The 14448-nt window shown below is 33.7% G+C and overlaps 5 protein-coding genes across 13 annotated transcripts; 1 reads left to right on the top strand and 4 right to left on the bottom strand.

The window, feature by feature from the left end:
- Nucleotides 1-40: 40 nt before the first annotated feature.
- On the bottom strand, nucleotides 41-2047 carry LOC140665549 (uncharacterized). The gene is made up of 2 exons (XM_072891791.1): nucleotides 1877-2047; nucleotides 41-1740 (listed from the first exon to the last, which is right to left on the bottom strand). Exons 1-2 carry the CDS (start codon nucleotides 1929-1931, stop codon nucleotides 1088-1090), a joined length of 708 nt encoding a protein of 235 aa, XP_072747892.1. The 5' UTR covers nucleotides 1932-2047; the 3' UTR covers nucleotides 41-1087.
- A 259-nt stretch (nucleotides 2048-2306) lies between these two features.
- Nucleotides 2307-3538, bottom strand: Prosbeta3 (proteasome subunit beta type-3). The gene is made up of 3 exons (XM_072891792.1): nucleotides 3394-3538; nucleotides 2559-3124; nucleotides 2307-2446 (listed from the first exon to the last, which is right to left on the bottom strand). The coding sequence occupies exons 1-3, from the start codon at nucleotides 3394-3396 to the stop codon at nucleotides 2398-2400; spliced, it is 618 nt and encodes a 205-aa protein (XP_072747893.1). The 5' UTR covers nucleotides 3397-3538; the 3' UTR covers nucleotides 2307-2397.
- Nucleotides 3539-3695: 157 nt separating this feature from the next.
- On the top strand, nucleotides 3696-8052 carry Cul2 (cullin 2). 8 transcript variants are annotated; one of them, XM_072891761.1, is made up of 8 exons: nucleotides 3696-3772; nucleotides 4857-5057; nucleotides 5150-5648; nucleotides 5749-5928; nucleotides 6007-6225; nucleotides 6328-6498; nucleotides 6579-7520; nucleotides 7611-8052. In XM_072891761.1, exons 2-8 carry the CDS (start codon nucleotides 4939-4941, stop codon nucleotides 7740-7742), a joined length of 2262 nt encoding a protein of 753 aa, XP_072747862.1. In that variant the 5' UTR covers nucleotides 3696-3772; nucleotides 4857-4938; the 3' UTR covers nucleotides 7743-8052. The 8 variants fall into 8 exon arrangements, with proteins under 8 accessions (XP_072747862.1, XP_072747865.1, XP_072747860.1 ...); XM_072891764.1 differs by having other exon boundaries at nucleotides 3737-3755; XM_072891759.1 differs by lacking the exon at nucleotides 3696-3772 and adding an exon at nucleotides 3810-4257.
- A 513-nt stretch (nucleotides 8053-8565) lies between these two features.
- On the bottom strand, nucleotides 8566-10501 carry LOC140665548 (uncharacterized). 2 transcript variants are annotated; one of them, XM_072891789.1, is made up of 3 exons: nucleotides 9687-10501; nucleotides 9093-9295; nucleotides 8566-8949 (listed from the first exon to the last, which is right to left on the bottom strand). In XM_072891789.1, exons 1-3 carry the CDS (start codon nucleotides 9904-9906, stop codon nucleotides 8626-8628), a joined length of 747 nt encoding a protein of 248 aa, XP_072747890.1. In that variant the 5' UTR covers nucleotides 9907-10501; the 3' UTR covers nucleotides 8566-8625. The 2 variants fall into 2 exon arrangements, with proteins under 2 accessions (XP_072747890.1, XP_072747891.1); XM_072891790.1 differs by having other exon boundaries at nucleotides 9126-9295.
- Nucleotides 10502-10555: 54 nt separating this feature from the next.
- On the bottom strand, nucleotides 10556-11912 carry Prbp (Prenyl-binding protein). The gene is made up of 4 exons (XM_072891795.1): nucleotides 11718-11912; nucleotides 11468-11530; nucleotides 11137-11394; nucleotides 10556-11059 (listed from the first exon to the last, which is right to left on the bottom strand). The coding sequence occupies exons 1-4, from the start codon at nucleotides 11756-11758 to the stop codon at nucleotides 10978-10980; spliced, it is 444 nt and encodes a 147-aa protein (XP_072747896.1). The 5' UTR covers nucleotides 11759-11912; the 3' UTR covers nucleotides 10556-10977.
- Between the last annotated feature and the right edge of the window lie 2536 nt (nucleotides 11913-14448).

The following is a 14448-nucleotide window of genomic DNA, read 5'->3' as shown; positions in this document are numbered from 1 at the left end:
ATATTATATTATAAATTTACATATAATAAATTTTATTTACATATATAAATTTATAATATAATATTTCTTAGATAAATATTATTACAAACATTTATTTTAAGTTCAACTTTTACATATTTTATGTATATCCTATACGTTTTACCCTAAAAAATATAAATATAAAATTTGATTTTGAAATTTTTCCGAAATATTCATGTTACGTTGCAACAACTATGCTGATATTTTGTGGATTTATATCTTTACAATGTTTTTGTAATGTTTCATTGCAATTTACAATATTGTAACGTTGCTGCAATGTAATTGCAATGATCTGTGCTGTATGGGTTAAAAGATGTTATCTATTTTATAAATATAATAAAATCTTATTACAAATTAGCAAAAATATATAAAGTCAACTATTATCTTCAGAATTTTTCCCACTTATGAGATATAAAAAAAACAAACTCAATATATGCCTTAATAAAAATAATATGCACAAAGAAAAAAAATGGTGCTGTTTATTACATTATAATATTAAACTGTGTATGATATAAAATATAAACCGCTGTCATTACATGCTGTATGTATATACATAAGTAGGATGTAATGATAGTTACTTATATACAAAGAATTTACAAACACAAAATTATAGAAAACAAGCCAATCTTAGATTCATGATCATGTCATATATATATGTCAATGACAGCCATTATTTTATGGAATCATATCGAAAATTATTTCAAGTATATATTTATTGTAAAACACAACTAGCCAAGTATGTCATTCAATCATCATTGCGTATAATTTAGAATCGATATTAATATTAATCAATGAATAAAAATATAAATATCATGTATTATATATATATATATATATACTCATAAAATGCAATTGTTAGGCTCTAAATTAATGAATGACTGTAAAAGTGACTTATCTTTTATAAAAAAAAAAAATAAAAAGTGAATTCATTATTCATTTAATTATTTTCGTGTTTTTTCTTAACTATTCATCTTCAAATTCTGATTTGTGTGTATTTTATGTGTAATATGTAAATATACAAAGAAAATTAATTAACATACAATTTATTCTTACATTATTTATACATAAATTATAAAGTTAAACGAGGTTTGTTGCGTTTTGCTTCTTTTCTTGCTTTCTTTTCATCTATAAATTGTTTAATCATCTCAGCAGGTAAAATCTCACCTCTGAAGGTCCTTGGTATTCTTTCCTTGTTCAAAATATGAAGTCTCTCTTTAACATACGCCCTAGCGTCAAATGCTTGTGCTTCTTTAATTTTAGCAATTAGCTCTGCCTGAAACGCTTTCTCTCTCTTTGTGTTTCGCTTATGTCTCAGTTTTGCCCATACAAAACGCATCTTCTTACGTAGCTTCCTTCGCTTATGTTTCTTCATTTTTTTACGCCTAATCACAATTAAACGTACCGCTTGTTTCTCAAAGACTTCTCCAATTGTGGGTAAGTCTATAGATTTTTCCGATATAGGTAAATCATACTGAATAGGTAAGCGCTTTATAGGCTCTTGCAATGGAGGAATCTTTGTAACAGGCATTTCAATAATATTTCTTATTAAGTTTCCATTTGTACGTATTCCAAAGTCTATGTTAAGTGTTCCTGGTATAAATTTAATACTATCAGACTTAGTATTATTTAGTATGCCAACACTATTGGATGTTAAATGGGAAATTACATTCACATCATAATTTGATTGCTGTGTTGAATAACATCTTGCAGTAGCAATAGTGCCTGAAATACAATTATATAAACACTATAAATAATACATATATAATTGTGCTCATATTTAGTAAAATCATATATAAAACAACGTTAGGTTATGGTTGATTATTTAATTATGTACATTTTAGTTGTCAAGTATACGTACTTATTCTGCTCACTGCAATTTTGCGAAATGCAGCGCATAATGTATTGATCGACATTGTCAATAAGTTTATCAGTGATAATATTAATTTGTTATCACCATTGTTGAAAATACTTTACAAAATACACCTTCGCACATGATCCATTTTCGTTTAGTTCTTCATCATTAGCATTAGATGGCGACACACACATATATTCCTTATACGAAATAAAATTATTAAATTTTCTTTTATATATTATCAAATTAATAACAGATAAGAAAAGTTAAAAAATAAAAGTATTATATCAGAAAGAGCTAATAGAAAATTTTATGAAAAACTAATGTAACATATATGTACAGAACAATATAGGTAGAGATATAAATAATTTTATCTTACAATCAATTTCACTAGATATTAAAAAAAAGGGGATATTAGGGATTTAATTAAAAAACCTTATAAGTTTTGTTTACATTTCTTAGACTTAATTACAATAGTAATTGTGAAATATTTGCCACGCATACTGGTACAAAAAAAAAGATTGTATTTAATCCATTCGCGTTTTGATAGTCCTCTTTGTGACCTTATCTTTCTCTCTGAAACAGAAGCGTATATATTTAATTTGTATATAAGAGAAATACTAGTATAAATACTGTCAAATGTTCTGTTATAAATTTATTCTACATATGTATATATTATTACACTTACATAATATAAACGACAGCACCCCATCCGGATATCGCATCTCGATCAAAGGCATTGACTAAAGCTTGGCTCACAGTCTCAAACAGTTCATTGGGCTCTAAATTCGGTTCATAAAGCGATTCACACATACCGTACAATTGCTCTGTACATGTTCCACCTACTACAAAATCTTCAGCTATGTTTCTGGATCCTATTAAATCCATATTGCAAATGAATGGTTCAAACGTTGCAGGGTCCAACCCAGCAATTATGGGTTCTACAAAGTATGGCCCAAATCTCTTTTCATACAAGAGGTTCGAGACCATCGCGGTAAACGTTTTAGGGTGGATCTTTCTATTCTCTTTCAGCTCATAAAGATTCAAGCGAAAGCGTAGCCTCTCCATGACAGTCTGAGTGTCAGTGGCAAGTCCGGGCAGACTGATGTACAAATGCGGCTCCATTTCGTAAATCTTTTGGAAATCGCACATTATCGTTTGCGCTTGTATGCCAAATCTGCGATCAGCCGCTATGGCAACGCAATTCTTGCCCTTCATGGCAATCACGGCACCGCCATTGTACGCGAGAATACTCTGCAAGAAAAAAGGGTGATACAAATTAAAATTAACGTTATAAAATACAACAAAGAAACATATAATAAATTGCAATTACTTCAAGTTTCCTCTCGTATTTATCGCGAAATATGCAATGTCATCTGTACAATTGACAGTAATATAACCTCTAATAAACTATCCGCGGTTTGTTTTCCGATCGTTTACATGATATTTAAAAGACAAATTCTTCCCCGGAATAATTAAACATAAAAAGCACAAAATACATAATTTAATAGATAATTGCTCACCATTTTTTCTCTGATGTAAATATAACAATTCTATAATGTAAATATTAATAATTCACAGAGAGAAAATCTGTCAACCAGGTCAGACAGACATTGGACGCACCGAAATGCGAGTCACGACCATGAATCACATAAAAGTATAGTTGTTCTTCTCTCTGATGACGTGATTTTTTATTAGCACTCCAATCGCATCGTAGTCTTCAGAGTAGCGTTTGATTGGCCAATTTCGTGTCTGCACTGCGTTGCTATTGGATAATTATGGATATTAAACACACTTGGCGCTTGGCCATTCTTACATTCATTACGTTTTCTTTACACTACATGTGTTTGACAGATTTGGAACTTGCAGCATATATGACGTCGAAGTACATACATATATATAGTGAGAGTTGTGCACATTTACATTCTTATTAAAAAAAAAAAAAAAAAAAAAAAAGAAAAAAAAAAGGGAGCATGGATGTGCAATGTTCCTGAGAATCTGGCAAGCAGAGACACGGAGAGTGCTACCCCGCGTTGTTCGAGCGGAGAACGTTTCGTGGCTTGGTCATAGAAGAGAAATAAATTGTCGCGTCTCTCGAAGGTTCAAGAGGAAAGCTTTCTGGAACGTTCGCGATTTGACGCGCGCGAACCGTGACGGTGAAAACGACCCGTTTCGGTTCCCCCCCTCGCCCCCTCGAAAATGCGTCCGAGTCGTCGCGGATGTCATGCATCTCGCCGCAGCAGGGTATGATTCGCGCCCCCGCCCCAAAAATAAACGGCCCGGTAGTACGGCTCGTCGTGTTTGCGGAGCACGATCGCGCGATCGTTGTTGCAGACGAGGATTAGCACCGGAACCTGGAGCACACCTCTTCTTTGTACAATTTCTTGGTTAGTGATGGTACGCAACACGCGCGTGGGCCGTCTCTCGAGCCAGTCAGCTGTGTCGGCTGTGTCAGCTTGATGGCGAATGCACGCGTCTAGCCTGTCGTAATTCCGTCGTTCGAATATCCCGAGAATATCTCTCTTTGTTCGCAATCGATATTTCGCAATAAAAACTATGCGCCAGAGTTGGACGATTTTAAACGGACGAATGTTTACGTCCGAGTGTTTGTTTATTGCACGTTTATTAAGGTTCAAACTCTCGCGGGAGTGTTTGCCTGCTATATAAATTGACAGCGCAGACGAGGCAGGGGAGAGAATTAGAGCGGCCATGAGATGTGAATGTGTGCAGTGTATATATTTTACTTTTATGTTATTTTTAAATCGATGATGTGCAAAACATTCGAACAAAGCCTCGTAAACTCAGTTTTTATGCACACTCTAAAGATTATTTTTAGAATGTACTCTTGGTGCATAGCTTTTGTCAAATTGTAGAAAATCTTAAAAATAATTCTCAAATAAATCAAGTCTTTTTTTAAATACTTAAATGTGTATTTTTATCAAGATTGCAAAAGAAGTACAAATTTTCTAATACTATTGTATTGCAGGTTTATAGCGTCAGTGAGTTTAGCTTGCAGAATTAGTGAGCTATTAACTTTAAGACCAAGTAATCAGTGATTTCTGGAAAGAATGTCACTAAAACCTAAAAGAGTGGATTTTAATCAAACCTGGCATGAATTACAAGAGACTGTCAAAGGAGTAATAACATTAGCAAATATCCCACGTGCTATATGGAATGATAGATTTAGGTATTTAAAAATGAAATCTGAAAATTATATTTAATTGTTGAAAAAAAATAAAATATATTACATGTATAATATATTATTGTATATAATTGCAGTGATGTTTATTCTTTGTGTGTTGCGTATCCTGAACCGTTGGCAGATCGTTTATACGACGAGACAAAGAGATTTTTAGTTAACCATGTAGACCATTTATTGGTAAAAGTCGAAACGTACAGTGACAATTCGGATCTGCTTTCGGCGTATCACCGGGCCTGGACAGAGTATTCGCAGGGCATTTATTACTTACATAGCTTGTACTTATACCTCAATCAACAACACATTAAGAAACAGAAGCTTTCGGAAGCGGAACTCATCTATGGGGCGAGTTCCAACAGGGACGAAGAGTGCCAAGAGCAGATGGAGATTGGTGAGCTAGGTTTGGACATTTGGAAGAAAAAAATGATAATACCGCTTAGAGAAAAGCTCGTTTCACTTCTACTTATATGTATCGACGCCGATAGAGATTCGAAATTGCTTGCCCCAACCGACGTTATTTGTGGTGTTATACAGAGCTTCGTTCGGGTAGAAGAGTACAAGATGAAGGGACAATTAAATGTAATATATTATTACTTTAATTAAAGTTTTTTTATGAGATGAAAAGTTCTTTCTTTTCCAAGAGGAATAATTATTACATTAAATTTTATCTTTTGGCTAGTTGTACCAAGAAGCCTTCGAGGAACCTTTCTTAGAAGCTAGCAGAGAATTTTATACGACGGAATCAATGTCGTTGCTGCAACAATTGGACGTTACACGTTATATGGAGAAAGTAACATGGAGACTCAATCAAGAGGAAGCACGTGCACATAAGTTCCTTCACAAGAGTTCTGTACCAAAAGTATGCTTTTATTCTTTGTATGAACTTTGAAAATCGATGAATTTAAGGCAATAGATGATACAGCATGTTTTGCTGTAGGTGAGAGCGTGTTGTGAGGAAAAAATGGTAGATGCGCAAGCCGATTGGCTTCATACGGAAGCAGAAAATATGATTAAAAATGAGAGTAAACGAGATCTGGCTCTTCTTTATCCACTGCTGAGGCCTTTACCAGGAGGTTTAGATCCACTTGTACAAAAACTCACTCGACACATCACGCAACAAGGATTACAAGCAATCGGACCTTTACAAGGAGAAAATGTAAATATATAATACTTTAATACTTAAAATATTTAAACGTTCTAATTAATATTACATGGATTTATGCTTAACTGCTTAAAAAAAAATATGTTTTAATGTCAGGTATACACGCAATTTGTGGAGAGCATGTTGAATGTACATGCTAAATACTCGGAACTGATTAGAGATGTATTCAAAGGAGATCAGAGTTTTGTAGGTGCTCTTGACAAAGCTTGTTCTGCCATCGTGAACTACAGGCCCGCTCCAAAGCAACCGGTCCGAGCACCAGAATTGGTAAATTTCTTACAGATGCGATATTAAAATATAATTTCTATTAATATATAAAATATGACAAAATATATGTTTTTTTTTAGCTGGCGAAATATTGTGACTCTCTGTTAAAAAAGTCACCCAAGGCAGCGTCCGAGAATGAAATCGAGGACAAATTGAGACGCTCCATAATTGTGTTCAAGTATGTCGACGACAAGGATGTATTTCAAAAATTCTATTCGCGTATGTTGGCAAAGCGATTAATACATCAACAATCGCAATCGATGGACGCCGAGGAGATGATGATCGACGATCTGAAACGAGCGTGTGGTTACGAGTTCACGAACAAGCTTCATCGCATGTTTACAGACATGTCCGTGTCGGCGGATCTCAACGCGAAATTTACGGCGACCTTACGGGAAGGCGACGGAGAGAATCAATTGGGCACCGGTTTCGGGGTTAAAGTATTGCAAGCAGGTGCTTGGCCACTCGCCCTGCCGCCATCCCCTGGGCCGTTTCATGTTCCACAACAGCTGGAAAAGTCCATACAAGCTTTCGAAACGTTTTATCACATGCAGTTTAGCGGCCGAAAGCTCACGTGGTTGCACCATTTGAGTCAGGGCGAGCTCAAGTTTAATTACTTGAAGAAATCGTATCTGGTCACCGTGCAGACATATCAAATGGCGTTACTATTGCTTTTCGAGCACTGCGACGCGATACCGTGCAAAGATGCGGCAGCATCGTTACGTCTGTCGCACGACCAACTGGTCAAGCATGCCGCTAGTCTCGTAGATTGCAAGATCCTTAACAAATCTACGGAAGAATCCAGTGAATTGGAGGAGGACACCATCCTTACGCTCAATTTCGATTACTCCAACAAGAGAACCAAGTTTCGCGTGACTGGTGTGTTGCAACGAGATGCGCCACAAGACGCGGAGGCTACGCATCGCAGCGTTGACGAGGACAGAAAAATGTTCTTGCAAGCAGCTATTGTTCGCATCATGAAGAGCCGTAAACTATTGAGACACAATCAGCTTATACAAGAGGTGAGTTTAACGATTTCGTGATTTTGATATGAACTGCACTCGGCTATCTGGCAAACCAATGTTTAATTTAACATAACTATGTTATTTTAGGTGCTGAGTCAATCGAAAGTTACTTTTGCACCTTCCATTGGGATGATTAAAAAGTGCATTGAAACTCTCATAGATAAACAATATATCGAACGTACTGCAAATAGCGCGGATGAGTACTCGTATATCGCGTAACCCTTTAACGTTTGTCACTAATTTATTTTACACGAAATGCATCTCAAATATTTTGCTGACAGTCTCTGATCGGTAAAACTAAGTACTGAATTAGGTTCAATAATCATGGGAAAATGATCATTTTCGATAATTTCAAAAGCAAAAACGCTTTGTCAACGACAATTTAAAGGGAATGACTTTTGTTGATATTTGAAATGTTGGGAAGAGTATTGTAGACAGCTTATTTGCAACTAGGCTCGATTAATGAGTACCTTAATTAATTTACTGACTTGTAATATATGCACACAATAAAGATGATGTTACTATTTTATATGGGAGTAACACGTCTCGCGAAAAGAATAATTTTGTATATAATAGAAATTTTTTTATTATTCTTCATAGATTCTATATTTATTAGAATATTCTTGAAATAGAGTAATTTAGCATACTGTTAAAGAATTTTTTTAAATCTATATATATATATATATATATATATAATTATTCTTGATCTGAAAGAAATTATAATATAATTATAATACAATTATAATTTTATAATATAATTTTATAATATAATTTTTTTAATCGACAAATATAACAAACTTCACACGGCTATTTTTAAATTAAATAATATCATATACATCTTTATGAAATATTAAATGTTAATATTAAAATCTTGATTTCTTATCTTCAAAATTCATTTCATTCATAGTTTGAAATAAATCATAGTAACGTCTATAAACTTTCATATCATATACAATTCTATAGTAAATATTTTCTTTGCTTAAAATTATATTACAAGTTCTTTATTTTATATTATATCTAATATATCACTTAACTCTCTCTCTTTTCAGAAAATGGATTATCTATGCGAATAATATGTGTTTTATATAATCTCTTGATATTATTAGGAACGTGGAGGTTTTAGGTGTAATAATTCTGGATCGAGCAATGAATTATTATCAGTTTCTGCATCTGGTGGCTTATTTACAATAAGAGATGACGCGCTATCTGTGTTGTTGTAAGGAGAGAAACCTGCCCATTCCATGCCAAGGTATATAGGAGGCGGACTGCATGGTGATTCCAATAACAGATGATCAGACTGTTGCTGTGATTGATGTTGCTGTACATCTTGACAATCGGACGGTGGTAAATGTGACGTCATGTGTGTCGCAATTTTACACTGCTTCTCCTGCTTACGCCATTTCGCTCTCCTATTTTGGAACCACACCTATTTGTATATCGTAGAAAAAGTATAGTTACAACACAGACATACACATGTATAAATACCTGGATATTCCGGAAACTTCTGACAATGAGTTCACATATATACAACAAGTAAGATAGATATTATATAGAAATATATAGAATTACTTGTACTCTAGCTTCTGTCAATTGGATACGAACTGCGAGCTCTTCTCGAAAGAATACATCCGGATAATGTGTCTTCTGGAAAGCACGTTCCAATTCTTCTAGTTGAAAATTGGAAAATGTGGTGCGATATCTACGCTGCTTTCTCTTGCCGATGACACAGGACGGCCTCTCTTCGCTTTCAGAACTAGTCGAGAAATCATACGCTACAAGAAGATATCATTCATTTTTTACTTGACTCAACAAAACTGTTGCAATATAAAACAAGGATATTGGAATAAAATTCACGAACATTAGTGATACAATATTAATATTATTTTAGGGTAGTGTGCAAGAATTTCGTAATTTCGCAATGTCGTCATCGGATTTTACTCTTCCCGTCCAATTGTTTCATCGCACAGAAAGATGTCCATCGCTTCATAACTGTTAAACTGATTACCGCTAACTCTATTTAAGGAAAAGAGTGTGGATGATCCACTTAATGCATTTAGCAATAACTTGATTGAGCAACACTACTCCAACTTCGGGGGGCCGGCGTCGGTTAATTAAATCAGGTCCGGGGATTGACACAACACACGCGACAGCGTATACACTTACTGAATTTCGTAGGAAAGCAAACCGAGGTGGATTGCACGCCGATCAGACTGGCCAAGGCACTCGACTGCAGATCGTCACCCTGGTTGATATCGTCCGGGACACTCGCCGCTGACGCTACGATCGCACCAGCTGATACTAGAGGATCACGCGGCACATCCGCAACCAGAAATAGCTGTCTGCCACTTTCGTTTACGTTCTCATCCTCCTCGTTTAGATCCATTCTGCGAGAATTGATTCTTTGTCGAGAGAAAGGTCGACAAGTCGGAGTAAATTAATTGAATTAATCTCGCCCGTGTTACGACGCTCAAGTTGATGAGAAGTTTGTTCGAATTCTAAAAGCTAGCTGCAGCAACTCCGACGTTTCCTCGTCCTTTGTTCTCTTCCTTCTTTCTCGTATTTTCTTTCCTTACACCTGTATACGACGTATAGACAAAGTAGGGGATAGAATGTACTAAACTCATGAACTCCCTCAAGGGATGTGGTGAAGCCTAAAAAATGTGTTGCTTGTGCATCACTAATCAATAGTAGAACCGTTATAATACGGTCGTGTGATGAAAGAAGTTGTGTATTTTTCACTCTGCTTGCAATATGACGAATCAACTTTTACAACATTTACAATTGCATTTATATTATAGTTTTATAATTTGCATTTTACAGCACCAGATGCTCTTTAAAAAAGTGAAAATGTAAATGCTTCTTACACATGATAATAAGGTATACAATTGCTGCAAACTTTGTCAATTTATACTAATAATTTTTTCACAAAAGATTCATAAGTATTATTATTAAATTAATACAGATATTATAGTTTAGCAGTACTTCGATAGATTATAAAAATAAAATGCACACAAAATTTTAAACATTTTTTAGACCTTTATTGCTGTTTTTGGTGGTGTATTACAATATGTACAAAACTTAATATATTTATTCACATATATTTGATAAATAATATATAGTTTATCTTAACACAGTGCATGATCTCTCTTGTACAAGAATGAAAGACGCAATGTAGATACATTAATACATTAGGCCTTGTGAACATAAATATTGTCGTTTGACGAAACTTGTGTTTGAATTCTCTAACAGTGCTATAAAATTATGATATTGGACAAAATCATTTTTTTAATACACACATAAAAAGTATAAGATGTAAGAGATCAGAAAAATGAAAACTGATCCGTGTTTGTAAGAACTTATCTGTGCGTGTTCTTCTTCCATTTTTATGTAAAACCTGTTTATACTGATTGGTCCCATTGTTAAATATGATTATAAGGACCATTCGAAAATTGCCTTAGACATAGAAGAGACGGACTCGACTGGTAGACACTAAGAGATCATCGTCGAAAAACTTTGTTTCTATTACAACATTGCCGCTATACACAAAAGAAAACATATGTATATGTAATTAATCTACAAATCTCCAAACGATTAACAATATATCTCCACTTACTTCAGTATATTCGCTGGCATCATTTGACTCTCTGGTGCAGCTTGAATCAAGCTCTGCCACGTATTGGTACTGTTAGGAATAACAAATCCAAATTCGAAGAACCATTCCTCCAAGCAACGGCCTTTGAATAATACTTTTTGTTCCAAACGAAACCTTTCCATTGGCTCTGCAGAACTGAAATTAATTTCTCTCGATACTGCACGACATCGTAGAATCTTTTTTGGTACACGTGCTTCATGTTCTACGTCAGGTACAGATCTACAATCATATAAAAATAATTTAGGATTTAATTACTTATTAAAATATAAGTTAACATTACAACATTACTTACAAGTCTTCGTTACCCTGCCATAAAATTTTCCCATTATCGGCATCGCGCAAATTCATCCAATTACTAAATAAATAAAATAGAATTAAGGAAACGTATTTTTCTTCATTTTAAATTGGATTATTCTGGAAATTATTCTGGATATGCATAATCGTTTGAAATTCTAATGTCTGATTCTAACCTATCAGACCTGTCAAATGTGCTCTACTCTTTCGTTTTTAAATTGCGCTAAAGTTTTTTATTCAAAGGATACACTTGAAAACCTTTGAGGATATCTTCTCCACGGGACGGCATATCTAGGCACAAAGAATTGACAGAATTAACTAGAATTAATACTCGCGAGACGCGAACGCAAATTATTGATCCGTCATATCTTTGAATCACTTTGAATTGTAAACACTGGCAGACTTCCACCTTGCACTTCCGTTCTAGTGGGGGCGCAATTTCATAGTCGACATTTTTCGATTATGATTGGCCACCGACAAGGTACTAGTTAAAAATGGCTAATTATTAACCATGGGTAAATTTTTGTCGCAATCAGTGGACTCAATGGGCCCAAAAAAACGATCGATTAGCCTATTTATTTATACCTTATACTATTCAAATTCTACTCTGCTTACGTTTTTTATATTCTATAGTCTTGATTGTCTCCCGGTAAATGTCAAAAGTTACTTACACACATATGTCATCTTCCCAAGACAGGCAAGTTTTTTGCATTTTGTTATAGTAAAATAAATGCTTACACTTTCTTCACAAACTAAAGATTTATCGAAGGTTAAATTTATATTGAGATAATTAGATATTGAAAGAGAAAATAAAATTTTTTTCCTACGAAAGTCTTCTTAATATATAGAGTTTTTTTTTATGTGAAAAACTTTCAAAAACTACAAGAAATTTATTTACTGCGTGTGTTGAAATTTTTTTAAAAATCTGAAATTTTTAATAACGATTGATTCCTCTGTATTGTCGTATTTTTTAGCACTATCAAAATAAATTGATCATATTTATTCGGGTGTCGAAAATTAGCAAAAGCTAAAAAGCATTCGAAAAATGTTGCAGAAAATAAAATAAACTGAACATTAGATGAATAATTATTTCAACTAATTTTATTTTAGCAACGATTAAAATTTTTAAAAGAGAACGTGCGAAATTATTGAAATTGTGTTTTTTAAATTATATTTTTATATCCAATAGCTAAGAAGAAATTTACAATTTCTTTTTTGATAATAACACAAATTTATTGAATTTATAGAATAGCTTATATTTTCGATATTAACATCGCATGTACATATATATATGTCTATTAGTGTGCAGCGCAAGAGACAGAGAATAAAGGAGCCGCAGATGCATCCGGTTAAACCGCGATTCGCTGACAATGGAAGCGCTTGCCATATAAATCGACCGTCGTAAGGCGATGAATAAGGGAACTTTCTGATGCAGAAATTACAAAGAGTCATGGTCCATTCTTACAATAAAAATTCAGAAGGAATTATAATTTATAATATCCATCGAGAGGCCGTAACCCCCTCAGTATACAATTTCGCGATAAAAGGAGAAAACTCGAAGATCTAAAATAACTTTCTTACTATCAACTATATACTTACTATTTATAAATTATTATTATAAATTATTATTAATATTATAAATTATTTTCCATTATCGCGAATTACATTTTTTCTTTATTAACTACGATTCGAGCGAAAATTCTTCGTTGTGATTCTTAATTGCTGAATTTGTTATGCGATTATTTAACACAGACAATTTTTTTCAACACGAGGGAATAACAGGACGACGAATAATGGATAGAGTGCAATTGTACCAAATATCTTTATTTAATAATAATTGGAAGAGAAAATTCAAAATTCAAATGTTGAAGAAAACTCGAACCGAGGTACATAGATTAGAAGGATAATTGGTAATTAGATAATTGAGATTTAAATGGGAAACGAAAAACTGCTTACGGTAAAAAATACGACACGATGTGGCGAGAAAGTTTGATCACAATCTCTCAATATATTCTGCGACAATGCGTTTGTGGAACGGCAATCGAATTTATGGCTATTTATTTATCAACTTTTTTTATTATTATTATTATGCATCAACGAGTCAAGTTGAAAACTATATTTGTCCTCTCGAGTTGAAGAGAATAGGAGGGATCACATAGAATCGACTCCCAGCGACCGTTTGAGGATGAGGTACATACTTGTAGATACAATGGAACGAGTTGGAACAACTATATATAATTACATGTGTGTAGGTAATTAGAGTGACACTCAGTTATGATAATAATCAAAATGAACTAATCAATTAGTTTTCGCAATAATTCTGAAATTATTCGAAGAGAAAAAGAATGAGAAAGATAATTTCGCGATTATTTCAATTTAAATTAAATTTTGCAATTGCTATTTTGACATATAAAAATAAAATACATAAATAATAGCAAGATAAATAAATAAATATATATATATATATAATAATATAAATCTCGCTTTTGTTAATTTATTTTTTATATTTCAGTATCTTATTTCCGTTAAGGAGCGCATTTCTCATGGATAAAATGAAAGTAGAACGACGGTAGAAACATCTTTGCCTGTGTGTATGTGAAATACAAGTATCGTGTGTTGAAAGGCGCAAACTCTCGCCCCAAATACGTGAAGTATTCTCCGCAGATTCTACTAGTTTATTTCGAAGAATCCTTTTGGAAGAAGGAGAGTTGAATTATCTGTACTGTGAAAAAACCAAACTCACTTATATATACGCCTGAAAACAGCGAATAGATTGTAATATAAGTAGAGAAACATCGTCAATCGTTTAAAGAAAAGAAGAATTGCACGATTAATGTTTTTTTTTTCTTAGATATTCGTCTCCGCCCCGGACGTTTGCCTGCACCTTCTTGCACCAATATCGTCACCCTATATACATTTGTATGTCTGTGTACGCGCGCATGTATAGTCGTAAATATATATATATATATATATACACAT

The sequence above is a fragment of the Anoplolepis gracilipes genome, chromosome 5 (genome assembly GCF_047496725.1).
Source record: "Anoplolepis gracilipes chromosome 5, ASM4749672v1, whole genome shotgun sequence".
Classification (NCBI taxonomy): domain Eukaryota; kingdom Metazoa; phylum Arthropoda; class Insecta; order Hymenoptera; family Formicidae; genus Anoplolepis; species Anoplolepis gracilipes.
The sequence above is the reverse complement of the archived record's forward strand: the minus strand, read 5'-3'. Positions and strand labels throughout refer to the sequence as shown.